Below are 22,376 nucleotides of genomic sequence, written 5' to 3'. Positions count from 1 at the left end.
TGTCTTGCTCCTCGAAGCCTTGAATTGGGGACAGTGGCTAGAACAGTGTTTCCCAACCTTTTCAACATCGTGGTACCCTCAACCTCACTCTTCATATCTCAGGGTACCCTTGAGGTTCGTTTGATTTTTTTTTTTTCATTTTTAAAGGTTTTTCCCATTTTTGGCCTGTAGGTGGGGGGAGTGGCAGGGGAAGCCGCGTTAACAGCCGCGTTGTTTGTTTGCCGAAATTCGGCATGGATTGGGGGGATTTAAAGGGAGAGCTCCCTTAAATCTACCCCCCCCCCATCCACGCCGAATTTAGGCAAATAAAACAATGCTGTTTTTCAGTGTTGTTTAAAGGGAGCCCATGAGGCTTCCACCCCCCCCTTTCAAAATCCATTTGATTCCGGTGTGGGAGGGGCAGGCGGTAGCATTGTCATGGTACCCCTGGGACGTGCTCATGGCACCCCAGGGTACCATGGAACTCTGGTTGGGAATCACTGAGCTAGAAGGATCCTCCACTCCTGTGAGAAGGGCTGTGCCCTTAATTCCAGACGAGGTCATGCATCATGTGCCCTATATGCTCAGTCGTGGAAGATGGTCCTCTGCTGTTCCTCAGAGGGGTGTCCATCATTGTTTTAGCACGTGTTTTGTGGGGCTAAGCAGGCCTTAGGCCCAGAGGTGGGATCCAGCAGGTTCTCACCAGTTCCCCTGCACTAAGTCATTTAAATGTGTCGAAAGTGGGTTACTCATTGGCCTGTTCCACTTTTTCCGTTAGCCCCACAGGTCCAAAAATCATAAAGTCCTGTTGTTTCCTATGTGACTGGTTAGCGAAGGTAGAAAACGGGATAATTCTCCCTGTTGGGAGTTGTTTTAGAAATATGGTAAAGTTCCTTGTTTAAGGAAAGTATCCTTCTTTTGATTTCTAGAAACAAAATTAAGTATTTGAAAGTATTAAGTATTTGACAGGCAGTCAATGAGAGGAGAAGTAGTTGTTTCTGTTGGCAGTAGACGATAGAATCAGCAGTGGCGTAGGAGGTTAAGAGCTCGTGTATCTAATGTGGAGGAACCGGGTTTGATTCCCAGCAATGCCACCTGAGCTGTGGAGGCTTATCTGGGGAATTCAGATAAGCCTGTACACTCCCACACACGCAGCTGGGTGACCTTGGGCTAGTCACAGCTTCTCGGAGCTCTCTCAGCCCCACCTACCTCACAGGGTGTTTGTTGTGAGGGGGGAAGGGCAAGGAGATTGTCAGCCCCTTTGAGTCTCCTGCAGGAGAGAAAGGGGGGATATAAATCCAAACTCCTCCTCCTCCTCCTCCTATAATGAGTTTAAATTATGGACAGAAAGATACCAGCTGGAAATTGAAGAACTTCTTTTTGCCAGTGTTAGCTTTTTACAGGTGAAAACAGAGAAATTATTAATGCTCCAGCCCCCTGAATGCCCGGCCACGCCCCGGTCATTGTCTCCTGCTCCAGCCCCCCATTGGCTATCTCCACGCCCACTGTTTCCTGTAGATCCCACCTCACCATGGGAACCTGTTACTAAGGCACCTTGGATCCCATCACTGTTTATGGGCCGTGGGTACAGGCAGCAGACTCTAATCCTGGAGGAACTAGGTTTGCTTCCCCACTCCTCCACACATGGAAGCCTGCTGCAGGTGACCCGGGTATCCTGATTCCTCTCTCAGACTCGCCACCTCAACCCCTCTCCCACACTCGGACTCCAGTTTGTCTCCAGTCAAGGTGCCCTTACTGGGGCCACGTCAGGGAACAAGCTGTGTCCCCAGCCCAGATTTCATTCTTAACGAACTTTTAAAGAGTGACATCTTGGGATGGAGTGAGATTTTCGCCCCTTTTCCCTCAAATATCTGTAATGCTGGCGGGAGCCGTGCAACTGTGCTGGGTGACCGTGATCCAGTCACACACTCTCGGGCTGACCCACCTCACAGGATTGTTGTGAAAAATAAAATGGAGTTGAGAAGAATTGGTCTGTCCTCCTGTTTTTGCCAATTAAGGAAGCTACGTTTGATGGCTGAATATTGCCGTCTGTGGAGTCATGCCCTGATTAAGATGTATATAGCACATACCTCTCTCTACACCACAGGTGTCAGACTCGCGGCCCTCCAGATGTTATGAACTACTGTACCCATCATCCCTGCCAGCATCATGCAGGGGATGGGCTCTGCTGTCGCCAGAAACGCTCTTTGCTGGATAGTGCCTTCATATCAGTACTGTATTCCAGTGGTGGGATCCAAAAATTTTAGTAACAGGTTCCCTCGCCAGCCCCCCCTCAGCAAAGGGGGCAGAGGCGTACCTAGGCAAACCTGAGCCCTAGGCTACAAATTAAAACCTGAGTTGCACTGTCCCCCATGGGCTCGTAATTCGCCAACCACCACCACCCTGATTCCCCATTTTTTTTTGCACCAGGTCATTTCTAAATCATCATCACATTATAGAAAATGCCCCAACTCACAAATCTGAGCACAGCAATGGTGAAACACACAGGTTCTTTGACAGAGACTGGTGAGATAAAAGGGACAAAAGGCTGAGAATCAATGAATTGCAGTAGCTGAAAGGGATTAGCCCAGTTCAGGGAGTTACATTATTAGTCGCAATTGCCATATGGGACCTTCACGTTCAAAGGCAGGATGCCTCTCGGGGAGGCAAGGGCGTGGAGGCGGAAAAGCGGACCCAATTAGTAACCCCCTCTCGGCACACACAAATAAGTAGTAACCCACTCTCGGGAACTGGTGAGAACCTGCTGGATCCTACCTCTGCTGTATTCTCTGTCTGTCAATTGAATTAAATCAGATCCATTTTTCTGTGGACCCATCGAAGCACCTGAGACTGAACCAAAAGAGAAGGATTTGGGCCCTGTGTGAGGTAGAAAGGGAGGGCGTGAATGAAGACAGTAAATAAACCGAAACTGCTGTGTGTGTTTGACTGGAAGTGACCTTGGAGCACGCCCACCATTGGAACCCAAACCTCTCTTCAGTGGTCTCCACACACAGTTGGACGGTTTAGTCACAAGTGGTTCCACAATATCCAACAATGCGTGGGGGCAGCATCAGTTAAAATCATTCTCTTGTCTGAACATGCAGAATCACATCCATGTGAGTCATAGGTCGAATCCCCACTACCGCCTTAGCCAGGTTTCAAGAAACCAACAAAATCTAATCCAGGTTTGAGGGAGGCTGACCTTCCCCCATGAAGCTTGCGCGTATCAGATCTCTACTTCACGTGGCTTCGTTCTCCCCGTTATGGAATCAGAGTGCAATTCTGGCAAGACCTGGTTGCAAGTGGCACAGACCCCATTAACACGGTTCAGAGCTGATCCGAGGGAGAGGGATGAGGAGTTTTGCAAACCCTGACTCGCTTTCCCGCCTGGGAGTGTAGATCGGAATTCGAGGCAACCAATCCCAGCACTGCGATGCACACACACAGCCTTTCCTTGGGTTTCCTCTTCATTTTCTGCTTTTGCGATCGGCCAGCCAGAAGGGGACTGCAAACGTTCAAACAGCAATGAAGCAAACGCTGTGAACTTTGAATCTTTCATGGTTTACACAGGTAACGATGAACTGTTTGCACAGTTAAACAGTTCAACGTTAAACTTTTACATGCTGGTTTTTTTGATCATGCCCCTACAATCATGCCTTCTGCAAGTAGTGTTAAGGTCCCACTGCTACATCAAGGCACGCCATAATCAAGAGGAGACCAAATGCGAAGTGAGCTAGCCCACTGGTGGTGAAGTGCGGGGTTATAAAGAGTTCCTGCAACCGGGTGCGTATCCTACCTAATAGTGCTTAAGCTTGGCCGGGTGGGGAGAGGAGAAACTCCGATGGAAAGAAAAGGACACAGTTTCACAACGCAGACAGGTTTGGGATCTGTGTACCAAATTTCAAGAATTTAGAGGGATTTCCGGCCATAGTTGGGATTCATAAAATCATAGAGGTGGAAGAGAACATGAAGGCCATCCAGTCCACCCCCCTGCCATGCAGGAACATATGATCCAAGAACCCTTGACAGATGGCCACCCAGTCTCTGCTTAAAAACCTCCACCTGTAAGAAGGAGACTCCACCACCCTCCGAGGCCGTGAAGTCCACTCTGGAACAGTTCTTGCTGTCTGGAAGTTCTTCCTGGTGTTTAGGTGGAATCTCTTTTCCTGCATTGTGAATCCATTCCCCCTTGCTCTGGTCTCCGGAGCAGAAGCAAACGAGCTTGCTCCCTCTTCTCAAGTTCAATAAGCCTTTATTGGCATATACACGATAATATAAAAATACAGTTCCAGTTAAAAAGTGAATAGTAAAAAACTTCGCGTTCGTCATACATTCAGTTTACAAACTTCTGACAAAAAAAAAACTTTTACTTGCCACTATATAAAAGGCAACAATGAAGAAATCCTGAAAGCAATTTAAAAGCATGACTACTTTATCTGATTCAGTATAATCAATCATAGGGTCTATAGCTTGGGATAGCAGGCTGGATCGGAGTTCTTGGTATAATACGCAGTTCAGGAGAATGTGTGGGATGGAATCCAGCTGTCCTATGCTACAGGTACAGAACCTCTACCGCTTGGAAGACCTGCTTTAAGTCTTCCTGCCTCTGTGTGCTTGGCGGAGATGGCATGATGTTAAATCTAGCCTCAGCCATCCTCGTGTAATTCCTCCTGTGTACAGGGATTTGTGATGCTATGTAATATAATAGGCTGGGTATGTCCCTGCGTAAAAGAAATAGGAATTCGACTTGTATTTGTTGGTGAACAAGATTTATTTGCCAAGCTCTGCAGTTGTTGATAGTCCATTGCTAACAGCCTCTCTTTAATGAGGGCAAAAGTTTCAGTAAAGGTTAGCATATTGAAGGCTCCCTCTTCTTCTTTTGGATTCTTCTAGGGAAGGAGAGGATGCTGAGGAGTCACACAGCATCTGTCCTGGAAGACATTAATTGTTTGGAGGTCCTTAAGGCTGATATTGAGAGTAGGGCCAGAGGGATATTGCCCACTTTGTCCCCTGAGTGTGAATAAAGTAGGAAGGTTCTAAATGGGTGAAAGGATCTCCAAAATTAAGTTGCACTTGGTGTGCACGAGAGAGTGAGTTCTGGTCAGCACAGTTGCCGTGGCAACCCCGGGACGTGGCTGAGGGACGTGGCCCAGGCTTTGCTCTGTGGACGGTCCCCATGGTAACAAGCTGGGGCGGAGGGAGACTCAGCGTATGTCTACATCTGCTTTTGGAGTGGGAATGTTAACGCCTCCTTCTAGACCTAAATAGAGCTTGTGGTGTGTGGGGCGGGGGGGAGGGGGCTTTGTGGGCAAATGAGGCCGTTGCCACAGTGACCGGCCAGCTCTCCCAGGAATGGGAACAGGCCTGGGAAATGGCCAGTGGGAAATGGCCAGATTTTGCTGTGGAAGGGGGGGGGGTAATCTCAGGTGGGGGTGCTAAGAAGACGACAAGGAGACAAAAGGTTTGCTCTGGGGGCAGCATCAGTGACTACTAGTTGCTGGTTGCTCTCAGTTCGGGGGTTGACTTTTTTAAATGGGGTGGTGGTGGTGTGTGCTCATTGAGCTGAGAATTGGGAGATGGGTGCACCGTGGAAACTGAGGTGCAGGCGAGGAAGGGGCTCCTGAACCCCCTTGAGTATTTTAAATGAATGAATGACCCCCTGGCTAGAGTTGCCAGCCTCTGTTTGGGGCCGGGAGTTCTCCTGGAGGCAGAGGACATCTGCTTGGGTGATTCTCCACCCCTTCACCGGGAGGCAGGAACTTTTTAAATCCACTTCCTGTGCTGAGTCCTGGCGCCATTTTGGTCAGTATTTTTTCCTGCCTCTCAGGGTAGCCCTATTTCTTGCTGCCCCATTTCTTGCTGTTTTATTGCTTCCTGTATCTTCAGCCTTCCTAATGCCGCGACCCTTTAATACAGTTCCACATGTTGTGGTGACCCCCAACCATAAAATTATTTGTGTCTCGGTTCCTAAGACGATCAGAAATATGTGTTTTCTGCCTGTGAAGGGGTCTTTTGACCCCCAAAGGGGTCGCGACCCACAGGTTGAGAACTGCTGTTCTAGCCACTTTTGTTGGGTTGTGGTATTTTATTATGGTTGCTGTTATTGTTGTTCTGGTTGTCCCTCACAGTTTTCTGAGTAGGATGCAGTCTTGAAGGAAGAGTGGGAATAACTCTTGATGGAGGCATCGTGGTCTCCGTCTAGCAGCTGAAGCAACCTTTCCACCAGGGAACTAAACTCTGGGGCCAAACAGAGCTGGATGCGTCCCAGCCTCCGTCTCTCTGCTTTGCACTCAGACTGGAGAGAACAGAGCAAGCCAGGAGATGTTTGCCATGTATGGCTGATCCTCGTGTCTGCATGTTGCCAGAATGAATGAATGGGAGCCAGTTCTGCCTGGGGGCTGAAAGGGGGCCAGAGAAAAACTGGCAAACACATGGAGGGGGCCTGGGGAGAATGAAAGGACGCAGCCTCCCCCTCCCTCCTGGAGCCGCTGAGGGTCAGTTGAGGCCTCCGGAGCCCTTTCCCTCGCCCCACTCGTACTGGTTCTGGTCAGCATTGGCTCTTCTCCCGTGTCTCAGGTTGCCAAAAGGTGTCCGGTTTTGAACTGGGCAGTCCAGTATTTGTAAATGGCTTTGGGCTCCTTTTTGGGAGAGAAGTACAGGATAAATGAAGTAATCAAAAAATGATTAGTGTTGTCTTTGCCATTCTTGTACACCGCCCAGAGCCCTTCGGGGGTGGGTGGCATAGCCAATTTGAAATAAAATAAAATAAATAAGTTCCAACTTATGGCGACCCCAGAAAGGGGATGTCAAAGCAAGCGGGAGGTTTGCAATTGACGTCCTCTGCATAGCCAATTTGAAATAAAATAAAATAAATAAGTTCCAACTTATGGCGACCCCAGAAAGGGGATGTCAAAGCAAGCGGGAGGTTTGCAATTGACGTCCTCTGCAGAGTTTTCTCTGGTGGTCTCCCTTGCTTGGCTTCTGAGATCTTACAAGATCGGGCAATACCATTCTGCCTCCCCCCCTCCTTTTGTCCTACTAGTAGAGGCTTAATAGGATCTTATTTGTCTCCACACCATTAAGAGTTTCAGTGACTCATTTCCATATATGCTGGGGTAGTGGTTCAGAGCAGGTGCACTCTAATCTAGAGAATCGGGTTTGATTCCCTGCTCTGTCACTTGAGCTGTGGAGGCTTATCTGGTGAATCAGATTAGCTGGGAAACAGTGCTAGGGGGGCACTGAAGAGCCAGGTGAGTCCCTTCCAGGTAAAGAAACATCTGAATCCCGGCAAGGCTGCTGAATCAACAGGTCTCCTCCCTCTTCCAATGCCTTTTTGTGTTTTTTTGCTCCTACAGAGGTGGTAATCAAAGTCCAGGTGTATGAGAATGGTGATTTGTCCCCACTGCCTCAGGCTGCTGTGGAGGTCTACGGGAACCAAACCTCACTGGCTTCAGGTGTGACTGACCACGACGGGATCAGTATGTTGCCCATCAACTATCGCCTGGGAACCTGGGTCCTCGTCACGGCCTCCAAGCGTGGCTTCGTCACAAACTCTGTTCCTTGGCGTGTCAGCAAGCTGCCACGTGAGTTGTGGGTCTCCGTGGATTAAGGGCCTATTTAGGGGGCAGGCACTTCAGAAGATCTGAAAAAGGGGGAAATGTGTCATCTTTAATGAGGGTGACTTCTGCTGGTTTTGAATAATACACAATACTTGAGACTCATTCCACACATGCAGAATAATGCACTTTCAAACTGCTTTCAATGCTCTTTGAAGCTGTGCGGAATAGCAAAATCCACTTGCAAACAGTTGTGAAAGTGGTTTGAAAACGCATTATTTTGCATGTGCGGAAGGGGCCTGAGAGTCGAGGAGAGGTGGGGTCGCTTATTTGCTAGAATGGCACAGTGGCGAATGTCAGATTGGGAGAACTAGGTTTGAATTCCTTCTTCACTGTGATTGACCTTGGGCTAGTCACACACTAACCTATTATTATTATTATTATTATTATTATTATTATTATTATTATTCCCCCCACCCCCCCCCCCCCCCACCCCCCCCCCCCCCCACCCCCCCCCCCCCCCACCCCCCCCCCCCCCCACCCCCCCCCCCCCCCACCCCCCCCCCCCCCCACCCCCCCCCCCCCCCACCCCCCCCCCCCCCCACCCCCCCCCCCCCCCACCCCCCCCCCCCCCCACCCCCCCCCCCCCCCACCCCCCCCCCCCCCCACCCCCCCCCCCCCCCACCCCCCCCCCCCCCCACCCCCCCCCCCCCCCACCCCCCCCCCCCCCCACCCCCCCCCCCCCCCACCCCCCCCCCCCCCCACCCCCCCCCCCCCCCACCCCCCCCCCCCCCCACCCCCCCCCCCCCCCACCCCCCCCCCCCCCCACCCCCCCCCCCCCCCACCCCCCCCCCCCCCCACCCCCCCCCCCCCCCACCCCCCCCCCCCCCCACCCCCCCCCCCCCCCACCCCCCCCCCCCCCCACCCCCCCCCCCCCCCACCCCCCCCCCCCCCCACCCCCCCCCCCCCCCACCCCCCCCCCCCCCCACCCCCCCCCCCCCCCACCCCCCCCCCCCCCCACCCCCCCCCCCCCCCACCCCCCCCCCCCCCCACCCCCCCCCCCCCCCACCCCCCCCCCCCCCCACCCCCCCCCCCCCCCACCCCCCCCCCCCCCCACCCCCCCCCCCCCCCACCCCCCCCCCCCCCCACCCCCCCCCCCCCCCACCCCCCCCCCCCCCCACCCCCCCCCCCCCCCACCCCCCCCCCCCCCCACCCCCCCCCCCCCCCACCCCCCCCCCCCCCCACCCCCCCCCCCCCCCACCCCCCCCCCCCCCCACCCCCCCCCCCCCCCACCCCCCCCCCCCCCCACCCCCCCCCCCCCCCACCCCCCCCCCCCCCCACCCCCCCCCCCCCCCACCCCCCCCCCCCCCCACCCCCCCCCCCCCCCACCCCCCCCCCCCCCCACCCCCCCCCCCCCCCACCCCCCCCCCCCCCCACCCCCCCCCCCCCCCACCCCCCCCCCCCCCCACCCCCCCCCCCCCCCACCCCCCCCCCCCCCCACCCCCCCCCCCCCCCACCCCCCCCCCCCCCCACCCCCCCCCCCCCCCACCCCCCCCCCCCCCCACCCCCCCCCCCCCCCACCCCCCCCCCCCCCCACCCCCCCCCCCCCCCACCCCCCCCCCCCCCCACCCCCCCCCCCCCCCACCCCCCCCCCCCCCCACCCCCCCCCCCCCCCACCCCCCCCCCCCCCCACCCCCCCCCCCCCCCACCCCCCCCCCCCCCCACCCCCCCCCCCCCCCACCCCCCCCCCCCCCCACCCCCCCCCCCCCCCACCCCCCCCCCCCCCCACCCCCCCCCCCCCCCACCCCCCCCCCCCCCCACCCCCCCCCCCCCCCACCCCCCCCCCCCCCCACCCCCCCCCCCCCCCACCCCCCCCCCCCCCCACCCCCCCCCCCCCCCACCCCCCCCCCCCCCCACCCCCCCCCCCCCCCACCCCCCCCCCCCCCCACCCCCCCCCCCCCCCACCCCCCCCCCCCCCCACCCCCCCCCCCCCCCACCCCCCCCCCCCCCCACCCCCCCCCCCCCCCACCCCCCCCCCCCCCCACCCCCCCCCCCCCCCACCCCCCCCCCCCCCCACCCCCCCCCCCCCCCACCCCCCCCCCCCCCCACCCCCCCCCCCCCCCACCCCCCCCCCCCCCCACCCCCCCCCCCCCCCACCCCCCCCCCCCCCCACCCCCCCCCCCCCCCACCCCCCCCCCCCCCCACCCCCCCCCCCCCCCACCCCCCCCCCCCCCCACCCCCCCCCCCCCCCACCCCCCCCCCCCCCCACCCCCCCCCCCCCCCACCCCCCCCCCCCCCCACCCCCCCCCCCCCCCACCCCCCCCCCCCCCCACCCCCCCCCCCCCCCACCCCCCCCCCCCCCCACCCCCCCCCCCCCCCACCCCCCCCCCCCCCCACCCCCCCCCCCCCCCACCCCCCCCCCCCCCCACCCCCCCCCCCCCCCACCCCCCCCCCCCCCCACCCCCCCCCCCCCCCACCCCCCCCCCCCCCCACCCCCCCCCCCCCCCACCCCCCCCCCCCCCCACCCCCCCCCCCCCCCACCCCCCCCCCCCCCCACCCCCCCCCCCCCCCACCCCCCCCCCCCCCCACCCCCCCCCCCCCCCACCCCCCCCCCCCCCCACCCCCCCCCCCCCCCACCCCCCCCCCCCCCCACCCCCCCCCCCCCCCACCCCCCCCCCCCCCCACCCCCCCCCCCCCCCACCCCCCCCCCCCCCCACCCCCCCCCCCCCCCACCCCCCCCCCCCCCCACCCCCCCCCCCCCCCACCCCCCCCCCCCCCCACCCCCCCCCCCCCCCACCCCCCCCCCCCCCCACCCCCCCCCCCCCCCACCCCCCCCCCCCCCCACCCCCCCCCCCCCCCACCCCCCCCCCCCCCCACCCCCCCCCCCCCCCACCCCCCCCCCCCCCCACCCCCCCCCCCCCCCACCCCCCCCCCCCCCCACCCCCCCCCCCCCCCACCCCCCCCCCCCCCCACCCCCCCCCCCCCCCACCCCCCCCCCCCCCCACCCCCCCCCCCCCCCACCCCCCCCCCCCCCCACCCCCCCCCCCCCCCACCCCCCCCCCCCCCCACCCCCCCCCCCCCCCACCCCCCCCCCCCCCCACCCCCCCCCCCCCCCACCCCCCCCCCCCCCCACCCCCCCCCCCCCCCACCCCCCCCCCCCCCCACCCCCCCCCCCCCCCACCCCCCCCCCCCCCCACCCCCCCCCCCCCCCACCCCCCCCCCCCCCCACCCCCCCCCCCCCCCACCCCCCCCCCCCCCCACCCCCCCCCCCCCCCACCCCCCCCCCCCCCCACCCCCCCCCCCCCCCACCCCCCCCCCCCCCCACCCCCCCCCCCCCCCACCCCCCCCCCCCCCCACCCCCCCCCCCCCCCACCCCCCCCCCCCCCCACCCCCCCCCCCCCCCACCCCCCCCCCCCCCCACCCCCCCCCCCCCCCACCCCCCCCCCCCCCCACCCCCCCCCCCCCCCACAGGCTGCTGGGAATTGTAGTCCATGAACATCTGGAGTGCCAATTGGCCGTGCTGGCAGGGGCTGCTGGGAATTGTAGTCCATGAACATCTGGAGTGCCAATTGGCCGTGCTGGCAGGGGCTGCTGGGAATTGTAGTCCATGAACATCTGGAGTGCCAATTGGCCGTGCTGGAAGGGGCTGCTGGGAATTGTAGTCCATGAACATCTGGAGTGCCACAGGTGGCAGACCCCTGAACTAGAGAGAATGTTCTGGTACATTTGCAGGGGGGCTGCGTCGGGAGGCATAGGTCAGAGGAGTGAAGCTGTCCCAGCAGGGCATACTGGTGGAGGTGGTCGTACGGACGCTTGGGGCCAAGGCCGTGAAGGGCTTTGCAGGGTAGAAACCAGGACCACGAATTGAAGCCAGTAACTGACAGGTAACCCGGATATTGAAGGCAGAATAAGCCTGATGGTTCCAAAATGGCACCGTAGTTCTCTGGGTCAGAGTGTGTAGCTTCCGGGGGAGGGGAAAGAGTGATTGTCCACAGGCTAATAAGAGTTGCCTTCCTTACAGGGCTGGCGGGCGGAACAGCGGGCATGAAGGACCTTGTCACTTACCACACCCTCATTCTGCTAACTATCCTGGGCGCCCTGGCGTTGCTGGTTCTCATTCTTCTGTGCCTACTCATTTACTACTGTCGGTGAGTGCTGCCCGTCCCCTGCAGCCCTTTCCCCCGTTCCGTCTCTCAAACGGCCTTTGGTCATGCCTGGTTTGTGTCTAAAGTTGTCCCCCGTTGCCTTTGCTGCCTTATTTTGTTTGATTTTTTCAATCACGTCGTGGCTTACGTGTGTGCTCCTGGCGGAATGGTGACAGAACCGGTCTTGGGTTTAGGACACTCGGCTTCAGGGTTCAACTGTGACACGGACTCCGTTTCAAAAAGGAGCGACAGAATCGGAACTGGCGTGGGCGGGGAAGGAACCGGGCTGCACAAATGTCGGCGTTCTTCCATGGGCTCAGCTGCAGCAGGAGTTCTGGGTGGGGAGAGGCAGCTGAGCAGAGGATTGCCGGCACCGGCCCTGGAATTTGACAGCTGTTGCAGGCATTCTTAAGCCAGCTGTTGCCAAATGTCAGGCAAACACTGTGTTTTGATTAGTCACAGAGCTGCTCCTTGGCCCTCTGCCACTCTTCCCGCAATGGATGTTTCTCTGTAATCAAGGGGACAGAGCTCCTGAGCATGCTCAGAGTGCCTTCACCATGGAGGGAACCAGCCACATTCCTAACTATTGACCATGGATGGGAAGCAGGAGCAGGCGTCTCTGGGCAGAAACTTCGGCTTCCAGGGGATTTTAGCACAATCCTTTTTTCGTTTTGAATATTTTAGGCTGTCTGTGACTGGTGGTGGGATTAAGGGCCCAAGAAGGGGGTTTGTTTTCCTCAGATGTGAGTGCTTTAAGATTCCTTAGCAGAAGAGGGTGTAGGAATGAGTAATGTACTACTACTACTACTACTACTACTACTACTACTACTACTACTACTAGTAGTAGTAGTAGTAGTAGTAGTAGTAGTAGTAGTAGTAGTAGTGAAATGTATTGCAGTCAGTCAAAGGCCAATCAGCACAAAACAAAAACTGAAGCTTTTGAGTACAATCTATTACAGTGACAAAGTTTTCTTTGCAAGCACTTTGAGTCTGATCTTTTTGGTCGTAAGGGCAAAAGGAGCCACTCTGTTCAGTACATAAAGATTGATATCAGTTAACAAATAAATTAGTTTCTCAGAGCCTGAAACACTGGGGAACTTCAGAATTATCATTTCAATAAATTTATTCCTGGGTTCTACATATCAGGGGCAGTTTAGAATATAAGATGGGAGATCCTCCACACCTAAGTTGATCTGTTAGGATTTGATGATGTTATCCTGTAAAAACAGTGGAAGGCATTGCCTGGAACCTTTGGGGTGTTAAGGGCCACCCTGAGCTTATACAGTGATATTTACCAGATAGGAGGATACTCTTCTGTGATCCCTTTCTATCATGGTGTACCCTGGTGCAAACCACAGTTATGAGACTGTCAACACTGTCAAACGTGACCCACTCCTGCAACTCAGCATTTCCCCCCCGTGTTATAGTGCAAGTGACGAGGTATGGTGTAACACTCAGAAACTGACCCTAAATAATCTGAAAAGGTCTCGTCAGTTTTCAAACAGAGGTTGAAACACTGGTGACAAAAGGAGTCCCATCTTAGACGTACTATGAATAATATGGAGGCAGCGTCCTTGCTGGACTTCACTGAACCATAGTCCCAGACGAGGCCACCCCGTCCAGCCCCACCCGTAGTGGCGCACCCAGTCCACTCTTCCAAATCCTACAGAGGACAGGCTTGCGCTGTTCACGCAAGCAAGCTATGCTAAGCAACAAAGGCTTCACAGTAGGTAGAAGGTGGCCAGTTCCATTGAGGGTCATTCATTCAGCCATATCCGTTGCTCCCCAAAATCTAGCACCCCCTGTGTGCTCCAGATGACGAGGCAAACAGGCAGAACAATTGTTATCAAGAAGTGAGAGAAAAATGACAAGACCCTACAACCTGGGCTGGCAACTTATTTTTTGCCAGCAGCCATGTTTTCAACAGAGCAAGAGCCAAGATCCATTAAGACTGGCGTCACCCGCGGATCCAGTCCCTCAGAGGGCTACAGACAGCTGGGCAGAGCACTTTCCCTTTGCCCCTCAGCTGGGAGTGCCTTGGCTCCCCCTGGGAGTAAGCAGCTGACAGCACAGAAGGGGAGAACTCTTTTAACTCTGCTGTTGTTGTTCACATTGGATTGGACTGACTGAATCGAGTCCTTCCTTATATAAAACATAGGTGTCAAACTTGCAGCCCTCCAGATGTTATGGACTACAGTTCCCATCATTCCCTGCCATCTGGAGGGCCGCAAGTTTGACACCTGTGCTCTAAAAACAACTGCGGTGCACAAACACTGATAGCCAGAGGAAGAGGGAGGATTTCTGGGGCCCAGGGCTGTGCTCCAGTCTCTGAACTCCAACTTGCCCATTCTGCATCTAAGGTATTTTTTAAATATATATTTGTTGCTTGTTACTTCACAGAATAACTAAACAACATTTTTATCATGCATATAACACACAAAACACAGAACATTTACCTCCTCTAAAAGACTTAAGAACCTTATAAATTCTTTCCAATCATTCACAAAGAACAAACTTAGTTTTACAGTTACTCCTTCTCTCTATTCTAATTTCCACTTTGTTGTTGTTGTTGTTGTTGTTGTTATTTATTCAATTTATTAAACCGCCCTACCCCCGAAGGGCTCAGGACAGTTTACAGGCAACCAGACACAATACATTGCAACTTAAACAATTGAATAATCCCAATAAAAACAATAAAAACAATAAAAACAGTAGCAGCAATAACCTTGCCAAAGTGTGGTGTCATGGTTAAGAGCAGGTGGATTCTAATCTGGAGAATCGGGTTTGATTCTCCACTCCTACACCTGAGTGGTGGAGGCTTATCTGGTGAACCAGATGAGTTTTTGCACTCCTACATTCCTGCTAGTCACAGTTCTTCAGAGCTTTCTCAGCCCCACTTACCTCACAGGGTGTCTCCTTGCAGGAGAGAAAGGTGGGATATAAATCCAAACTCCTCCTCCTCCTCCTCCTCCTCTTCTTCTCCTTCTCCTTCTCCTTCTCCTTCTCCTTCTCCTTCTCCTTCTCCTTCTCCTTCTCCTTCTCCTTCTCCTTCTCCTTCTCCTTCTCCTTCTTCTTCTTCTTCTTCTTCTTCTTCTTCTTCTTCTTCTTCTTCTTCTTCTTCTTCTTCTTCTTCACACTTTTCCAAATCTTCATAGCCAGTGAGATCTCCAATGACCGATGATAGTTCCTTCTAGTCAAAAACCTGATCTGACCTCACTTGCTTTCTAAAAACACTTGGCAGCCCCTTGGAAAGATGTCCCATGCCGCCATGCTGCGGAGTCCTGCTCAAGGGTTGGGAGCCCAGCTCCTCTGCCTGAGGCCCAAACCCAACTACTACAGAACACAAGGCCAGACCCCAACTTGACTCTCATTCCCAGCAGTAGAAAGACTCTGTAGGGAATATATTTCCCAAGTTCCTTGGGGCCGAATTCCAACTGGGACCACAGGGAGAGGCACCTTCCGTCTCCTTCCCAGAGCCATTTTCTCCACCTGAAACAGTCCTATCGGGGGCCATTATTTGCCACACTGGGAAATTTGTTTGTGCACTAAGTACTGCAAAATGTCATGCAAATAACGTACCCTTGAGGCTGTTTCGGGTCAGGAAAACATCCCAGGTGGGAACAGCACCTCTTCCAATTATACAGTCCTGTTCTGAATGAGACGCTGGGGAAACACGTCCCACACAACTGTTCTCTCCCTGCAGGGAATACAAGTTGGCTCAGGAAACCCTGACTCAATTTGTGTCACATCTTTATCAAGCAGTTTCTGCCTCAGAACCTTCACATAGAGAATGAATCCAAGGCAGTGGTAGGATCCCAAAATTTTAGTAACAGGTTCCCATGGTGGTAGGATTCAAACAGTGGCGTAGCGCCAATGGGGCTGGGCGGGGCACGACGGGGTCGTGGCCAGGCATTCCGGGGGCAGGGCATTCCTGAGCGGTGCTGTGGCAAGGACGCAGCCGCTGCGCTGGTCCTTGGGCGGGAAACGAATGCACGCAGGCGCAGGCTGTCATGCACGCCGGCGCACCTCCTGCTAGACTGCTTTAAGTTCTGCGCGCTACTGCTGAGAGGAGGGGCGTAAATAAGGCAAAAATCACATGGCAAAATCACCAATGAGTAACCCCCTCTCGGCACACACAAATAATGAGTAACCTACTCTCGGGAACCGGTGAGAACCTGCGGGATCCCACCTCTGATCCAAGGCCTTTGTGCTCTGCCTCTGCAGGGTGATAATTCTGCTTCTGTCTTCTAACTTCCTTCCTTTCCTCCCTTTCCAGGAGGCTGTGTCTGAAGCCACGGCAGCCGCATCGCAAGCTGCAGCTCTCTGGTGCGCTGGATGCCTCCAAGAAGGACCAGGCCACCTCCATGTCCCAGATCAACCTCATCTGCACGAGTCACATGGAGACCGCCTCGTCCAACGGGGACATGGACGTCCACACGCCCATCCTCAAGTCAGCCTTCTCCTCCTCCCGCGAGTTCGAGAGCTCTCGAGAGGAGTTCTTCAAGCAAGTCACCAGCCAGAAGGCGCGCCACGCGAGCAAGGCCTCTGCAGCCGACACCCTCAGCCAGCAGGGGGCCTCCAAGGATGACTACCCCCGAGTGACAGAGGGGTACTCTCTCAAGGCAGCCCGCTCCATGGACGTCCCCGGCCCACTGGAGCCCCCGCTCTTGGAGGACTACAAGCGCAGCTATTCCCACCAGCGCATGGAGGACAAGAGCACCGACACACATGGCAAGCAAGGGCGCGGCGACGGCAAGGCCTACCTGCAAGAGCCCCCCTCGCCACCCCCCCTCCCACCACCCTTTGATCACTACGTCGGCCACAAAGGGGATCCCAAGCCCCCCGACTACATGCTGTCCCAGTCGGTCGACCACCTGGCCCGCCCCACCTCCCTGAGCCAACCCGGGCAGTTAATCTTCTGCGGTTCAATCGACCACATGAAGGACACCATGTATCGCAACGTCATGCCGACTCTCGTCATCCCTGCCCACTACATGCGCTTGGCGCCGTCAGAGCAGCCTCCCGGGAGTTCTGAGAACCCGCCAGACATGGACCCAGCCGGCCTGGGGCTGCCTCACCAGTTTGGCCCCCAGGAGCAGCAGCGGCAGCAGTTCCTGCAACAGCAGCTGCGGCACCCCCAGTTCCAGCTGCAGCAGCCACACTCGTTGGAAGAGGCGGAGGGGAAGGGGTGGGGCCCCCACGCCCAGTCTGTCAGTGGCTCCGTGACCATCCCTGTCTTGCTGAACGAGTCCACCATGGCCCAGCTGAACGGGGAACTGCAGGCCCTGACTGAGAAGAAGCTGCTGGAGCTGGGGGTGAAGCAGCACCCCCGCGCCTGGTTCGTGTCCTTGGACGGGCGCTCCTCGCAGGTCCGCCACTCTTACATCGACCTCCAGGGCAACGAGAGGAGCCGCAGCACCGACGCGAGCCTCGACTCGGGGGTGGACGTCAACGAAGCCAAACCGCCCAAGCGCCACAAGGAGGAGCGCCTGGGCTCTGCCACGGCCCCGGCCTACTCCAAGCTGGTCTTTGCCGACGCCGACACGGAGCAGAGCAGCAGCGAGAGCCGCACGGCCATCTGCTCCCCTGAGGACAACTCGCTGACCCCCCTGCTGGACGAGAACGCCGACCACCGTGCCGCTACCATCCCTCGGCGCGGGCGCAGCCGTGGCAACAGCTCTCGCAGCAGTAACAGCAACAGCGAGCTGCGGCGTGACTCCATGACCAGTCCTGAAGATGACAGCAACGACCCCTCGGAAGGGACGGATGACCAGGGGGACAAGAAGAGCCCCTGGCAGAAACGGGAGGAGAGGCCCCTCATGGTTTTCAACGTGAAGTAGCCAGCGGGTGAATGGGATGGCCCTCGTGGTGCAGTGAGGGGAGCTAGAGGTTATGGAGCCCATGGAGGACAGATTTCGCACGTGGGTCCGGCACGCCTCCTCTTTCTTTCCATATGTTCAAGGCTTGGCAGAGCAGAAGCCCCAGACGTCCGGCAGCAGAGAGAAGCAGACTGAACGAGAAAACAGGGTGGGGAGCGTGGCCCAGCTTTTCACAGACGTCCCAGCATTCCCTGCGGTCACTCGTGACACTTGTCCTGCCTGAAGCAGGTTCGAAGCACTGCGCCCACCACCTTTTGGCCTTTCCCCCGTTTTTCCACCAACACCAGCCAGTCTGAGCCGGGCGAGGACTGCCGAGGAAACGGGGAGGTCTCGCTGCCCTCGATGCTCCGCTTCCGCCAGGAGGAGGGCCCAGCCCAGCCCGTCTCGCCCTCGAGCCGCTTCCCAGAATCCCTTGCTCTTCACCACACTTGGCATGGCCAGGATTAGGACTGGCCCCACTCCCTGGTACTCTGGGAAGTGAAGTCGAAGGCGTCGCTGGGACCTACCCTGACCCCCGCGGGGGTTTGTACAGTTCCTTTAAAAAAAACTCAAGTTCTGTGGATTTTCCAAGCCACAGCACACGGTTCAGGGTGGGGGGCGGGGGGAAGGGGCAGGTGCCCGAGGGCCGTAGGCCGGTGATGCCCCATCTTTGCCTGTTGTGCCTGAATGCCCCAGCACAGAGTAATGGCACAGAGCCCAGGCAAGCGTGGCGGGTTTGGGTGGGAATGTGGGGGCACTGGTGTGACTATTTGTACATATATGTGTGCATGCGTGTGTGTGGTGGGGGAGGGGGGTGGGGGGTATCTCAGCCATGGGTCTGTACGTGTGGGTAGAGTGTGTTGGTTGTGCCTGACCTCGCTGCCAAACCAGCGCAGTCGTGGAATCGCCTCTGTGCCCCGCCCCCTTTCTTGCCTCGTGCCTCAACTCCTCCATGTCCTCCAAGTGCCTTCCTGCCCCGATGTGGCCTCCCCAGCCCTCCCCCAGCAGCTGCAGGGGCTGCCTGGGGGTCCTTGGAGGGGGGGTGCAGATGCGCCATCTGTTCAGAGCTGCTGCAGCTGTGGCGGGGAGGGGGAGGGACGGCCGAAGGAAAATCCTCCTCGGTCTATAATCCCTTCCCTCTGTGGTGGGGGCAGCGCCAGGGCGAATATTCGGTCAGCGTTGCCTCCCAGCCCCCTCCTCCCTGAGCCATCAGCAGACAGAGTGTCGGAGGGGAGCTCCTAATCCCTCTGTGGTGCCCCCCCACCCTCCCAGACAAAAAGTGCTCAGAGAATGGGGGGGGGGGCTGAAGTCATTGCTGGAGGGGAGTTTTGCCCTGTAGATGGGGGAAGAGGTAAAGTGCCTCCAAAGACAGCCCCTAGTAGGTTCAAGGAAGGCATTTTTGGAGGTTTTTTGGGCCGTGGGGGGGGGGGTTCCTTTGGGAATGAGGAAGAGGACTTACTGGCCAACCCCACACAGTAGTACTCGAACCAGCCCCTAACATAGGAGGAGAGCAAGGGTGGGCGGCAGCTGCCAAGATGGACGTAAATGTCTTTGGAGGCTTTTAGTATTTTCTTTTTACAGATGGTGAACCACTTGAACCGATCCCAGGCCTTTGTAGCTGGGGGGAGGACAAGTTTGGATCGGTCAGACATTTCCTCATCTTATTCCTGAACCACTGAAAACACTTCATAGAACACCCCCCCCCACCCCCCCCACGCACTTCCTGCTCAGACCTGCCATGCTCCAGTTCGGAAGCCTTTTTGGTCTCTGTTGCATTTCAGAGCTCTTCCTTCCTTCCTTCCTTCCTTCCTTCCTTCCTTCCTTCCTTCCTTCCTTCCTTCCTTCCTTCCTTCCTTCCTTCCTTCCTTCCTTCCTTCCTTCCTTCCTTCCTTCCTTCCTTCCTTCCTTCCTTCCTTCCTTCCTTCCTTCCTTCCGATCTTCGGATCTTCCGTTCGTTCGTTCGTTCGTTCGTTCGTTCGTTCGTTCTTTCTTTCTTTCTTTCTTTCTTTCTTTCTTTCTTTCTTTCTTTCTTTCTTTCTTTCGAAAAACTGCAGCCAGAGCCCTGTTGGATGCTGTCCAGACAGGAAGGGGTGCGTTTCTGCAGGGCCCACCTCCATGGGTCCCCTTTTCTTCTTTCAGCCTCGTGGCCTCTATTTTCCATCGCCAAAGGTGTTTTTAAAAATTGTGGACAGATTGTGGTGTTGTAATGTTGTGGTGATGCACCACATTCCTTCACAAGGATTCCCAGCTTTCATTTTTTTTTAAAGGTAACAGGCAGCCTGCTCTTTCCCTTTAACTGCAGCAAAAAGGCCTAAATGATTATATTTTTAAATGAAAGCTGGGAATTTGCAGAGTTCTGCAATAGATTGTTATAATGACAGCCAGCCGGGTGTGGTGGCAAAGAGTGGCGGACTCTAATCTGGAGTGCCCGGTTTGATTCTTCACTCCTCCACATGAGTGGCGGACTCTAATCTAGTGAACCGGATTTGTTTCCCTGCTCCTCCACATGAAGCCTGCTGGGTGACCTTGGGCCAGTCACAGTTCTCTCTGAACTCTCTCAGCCCCACCTACCTCACAATGTGTCTGTTGTAGGGAGAGGAAGGGACGGCCGCTTTGAGACAGGAGAGGAAGGTGAGGTATAAATCCAAACTCTTTTCTTCTGCTTCTGCTAGGGAGCAATCTGTCAGTTACCCGTTTGCTGAAAAGTCTTCTGGGGGCGTGGTGGAAAACAGCAGCTGTGGGGAGCTGGGGCAAGAAAAGCGCCGTGAAAATCGTTGTGAAGGTGGCTTCGTTGCTAGCGTGGATACCTCTGCATTCACAGCAGCAAGAGTTCCGCAGAGGATTGTGGCTGTGTGGAAATAGTCCACGTTGCCAGGCTTGCAATGAAGCTGCTGAAAGCGCCGCCTTCCCCACCGCCAGCTCCTTCCTTTTCTTTTCTTGAATTGTTCCCATTTCTTGCCTTCTCCCTTGTTTGGTCATCCCACACGCACTGTTGGGGGGAACTGGCGTGTGGCTAATTCCCCGCAGGTTGATGCAGCTGGTGGCAAAACCTAGACATTCCAAGAGTGGGCACCATAAAAGTCCGTGTAGAAAACTGGAGAGATCCCATGCGTGGATTGTCCACCTGTGATGAACTGTGTGTCTCTCGATCACAACACTTGCATGCAGCGACGTCAATGTAGGAAACGTTTATCTTCCCTGCACTCGACTTCTCCAGTTGGAGAAACTGTTCCCCAGTGAAGCACAGGTGTGTGGTGTGGGCCGTTCTCCGAAGAGAAGCACGCCGTCCGCTTGAGTCCGCTTCGCTGATGTCTTGCCGTATCAGTGTGCCACAAAAGGTGCTTCGTGCGCTTGAAACCAGCTCGGCAGGGGCCAGTGGTGGCCCAGATGGGCCCGGTGGGAGTCCAGTGAGCCATGATGGGCTTTCCCTGGGGTGGATCTTTGCTAACCTTAATGGCCAGTCAAAAAAGCATTTCAGATATGCATACATCAGCCCTATTCTACTGCATCCCTGAATATCATTTAGCATACAAAAAAAAGCAACTCGACATAAAAATGGCAGTGCTGTGGTCAGACCCAGGGGGAGCTTGGTTTTTTTTAGAACAGGGGTCTGCAACCTGCAGCTCTCCAGATGTTCATGGACTACAATTCCCATCAGGAATTGTAGTCCATGAACATCTGGAGAGCTGCAGGCACCACGCCCCCAGAAGAGTTGCAGACCCCTGTTTTAGAAGGTGAGGCCTGAGCGGAGCCACACACAAGTAGCGCTGTGGGACGGGATCGCTCTCCCCTTCCAGTCCACAATGCTGGTTTCCACGCTTTTTATAGTTGCGGGTCCCTCGGGCACACAACAGGGAAGGGGGCTATCGAGGGAGTCCGTGATCCTGATGCATCGTTAACCCTCCTGCAAAAAACAACAACACCTATTTGTGAAATGAACATTGGACTTTTTTTAAAAAAAATTAAACTTGGGGGAAAGTTGGCAAAACTGGAGGCTTGCTGGTTACTGTTTTTGAAACCTCATACTTGTTCTTTAGACTAGTATTGATATATAAAACCTCTGACTTTAGCAAGGCATCTGTGCATGAGTTGTTTTCTTTCTCAGGGTAACTTTCGCCGTTCCTGCTGAGCTGGGAGCGGGGAGCTCGCGGCCTTCCTCCTCCGAGTTCGTGTCGCGCTCTAACAACAACACGATGGGAGTTCTAGCAGCTGCAGCTTTTCCCGACAGCCGCTTCGACTTATTTACTTCCTTATAGCCTCCTTTTCTTGCGGATTACAAAATTCAATCAAAATGCCTGAAATCTCCCCTAAGCTGTGTAGCAGGGCCAGAGTCCGAGAACGGGGAAACTGGTGCAGACAGACGCGTGAGCAAAAGGAGAAGAGCCGCTCAGAAGTCAAATGGCAAAGGCAGAAGACAACGCAGTAAAGTCAACCGAGATCCTGCTTCCTTTGAAAAGTGACACACGGAGCTGTTCTGTTGTATTTCAGTTCTTATGCAGCTGCCTGCCATGGCAGTGACGTGCTCAGCTGAGTGCCGGGTGAAGGTTCAAAAGCTGGCAAGCTCTGATGGCTCCCCCTCCCCGCCCCCCACACACACCAGTGTTCAGCTAGGGGTCTGCCACCTGCGGCTCTGCAGATGTTCATGGACGACAAATCCCGTCAGCCCCTGCCAGCATGGCCAATTGGCTGAAGGGATTTGTCGTCCATGAACATCTGGAGAGACGCAGGTTGCAGACCCCATGGCCAATTGGCCATGCTGGCAGGGGCTGATGGGGATTGTAGTCCATGAACATCTGAAGAGCTGCAGGTTGCACGAGCAGGGTCACTTTTCTGCCCAC

The 22,376-nt window shown here is 56.9% G+C and overlaps 1 protein-coding gene and 1 long non-coding RNA gene across 2 annotated transcripts in view; both read left to right on the top strand.

The window, feature by feature from the left end:
- The window catches only part of FAM171A2 (family with sequence similarity 171 member A2), a 32,510-nt gene extending 13,073 nt beyond the window's left edge, over nucleotides 1-19,437 (top strand). Inside the window, exons 2-4 of the mRNA XM_048517572.1 lie at nucleotides 7,335-7,579; nucleotides 11,475-11,683; nucleotides 15,957-19,437. Of these exons, the coding sequence (XP_048373529.1) occupies nucleotides 7,335-7,579; nucleotides 11,475-11,683; nucleotides 15,957-17,520 (2,018 nt within the window). The 3' untranslated portion in view covers nucleotides 17,521-19,437. The remainder of the gene's footprint in view (nucleotides 1-7,334; nucleotides 7,580-11,474; nucleotides 11,684-15,956) is intronic.
- A 645-nt stretch (nucleotides 19,438-20,082) lies between these two features.
- On the top strand, nucleotides 20,083-21,613 carry LOC125444724. The gene is made up of 2 exons (XR_007246244.1): nucleotides 20,083-21,146; nucleotides 21,223-21,613. It is a non-coding gene; the product is annotated as an uncharacterized LOC125444724 (long non-coding RNA).
- The last annotated feature ends 763 nt before the right edge of the window (nucleotides 21,614-22,376 follow it).

The sequence above is a fragment of the Sphaerodactylus townsendi genome, linkage group LG15 (genome assembly GCF_021028975.2).
Source record: "Sphaerodactylus townsendi isolate TG3544 linkage group LG15, MPM_Stown_v2.3, whole genome shotgun sequence".
Lineage (NCBI taxonomy): Eukaryota > Metazoa > Chordata > Lepidosauria > Squamata > Sphaerodactylidae > Sphaerodactylus > Sphaerodactylus townsendi.
This window is presented reverse-complemented; position numbering and strand designations above follow the sequence as displayed.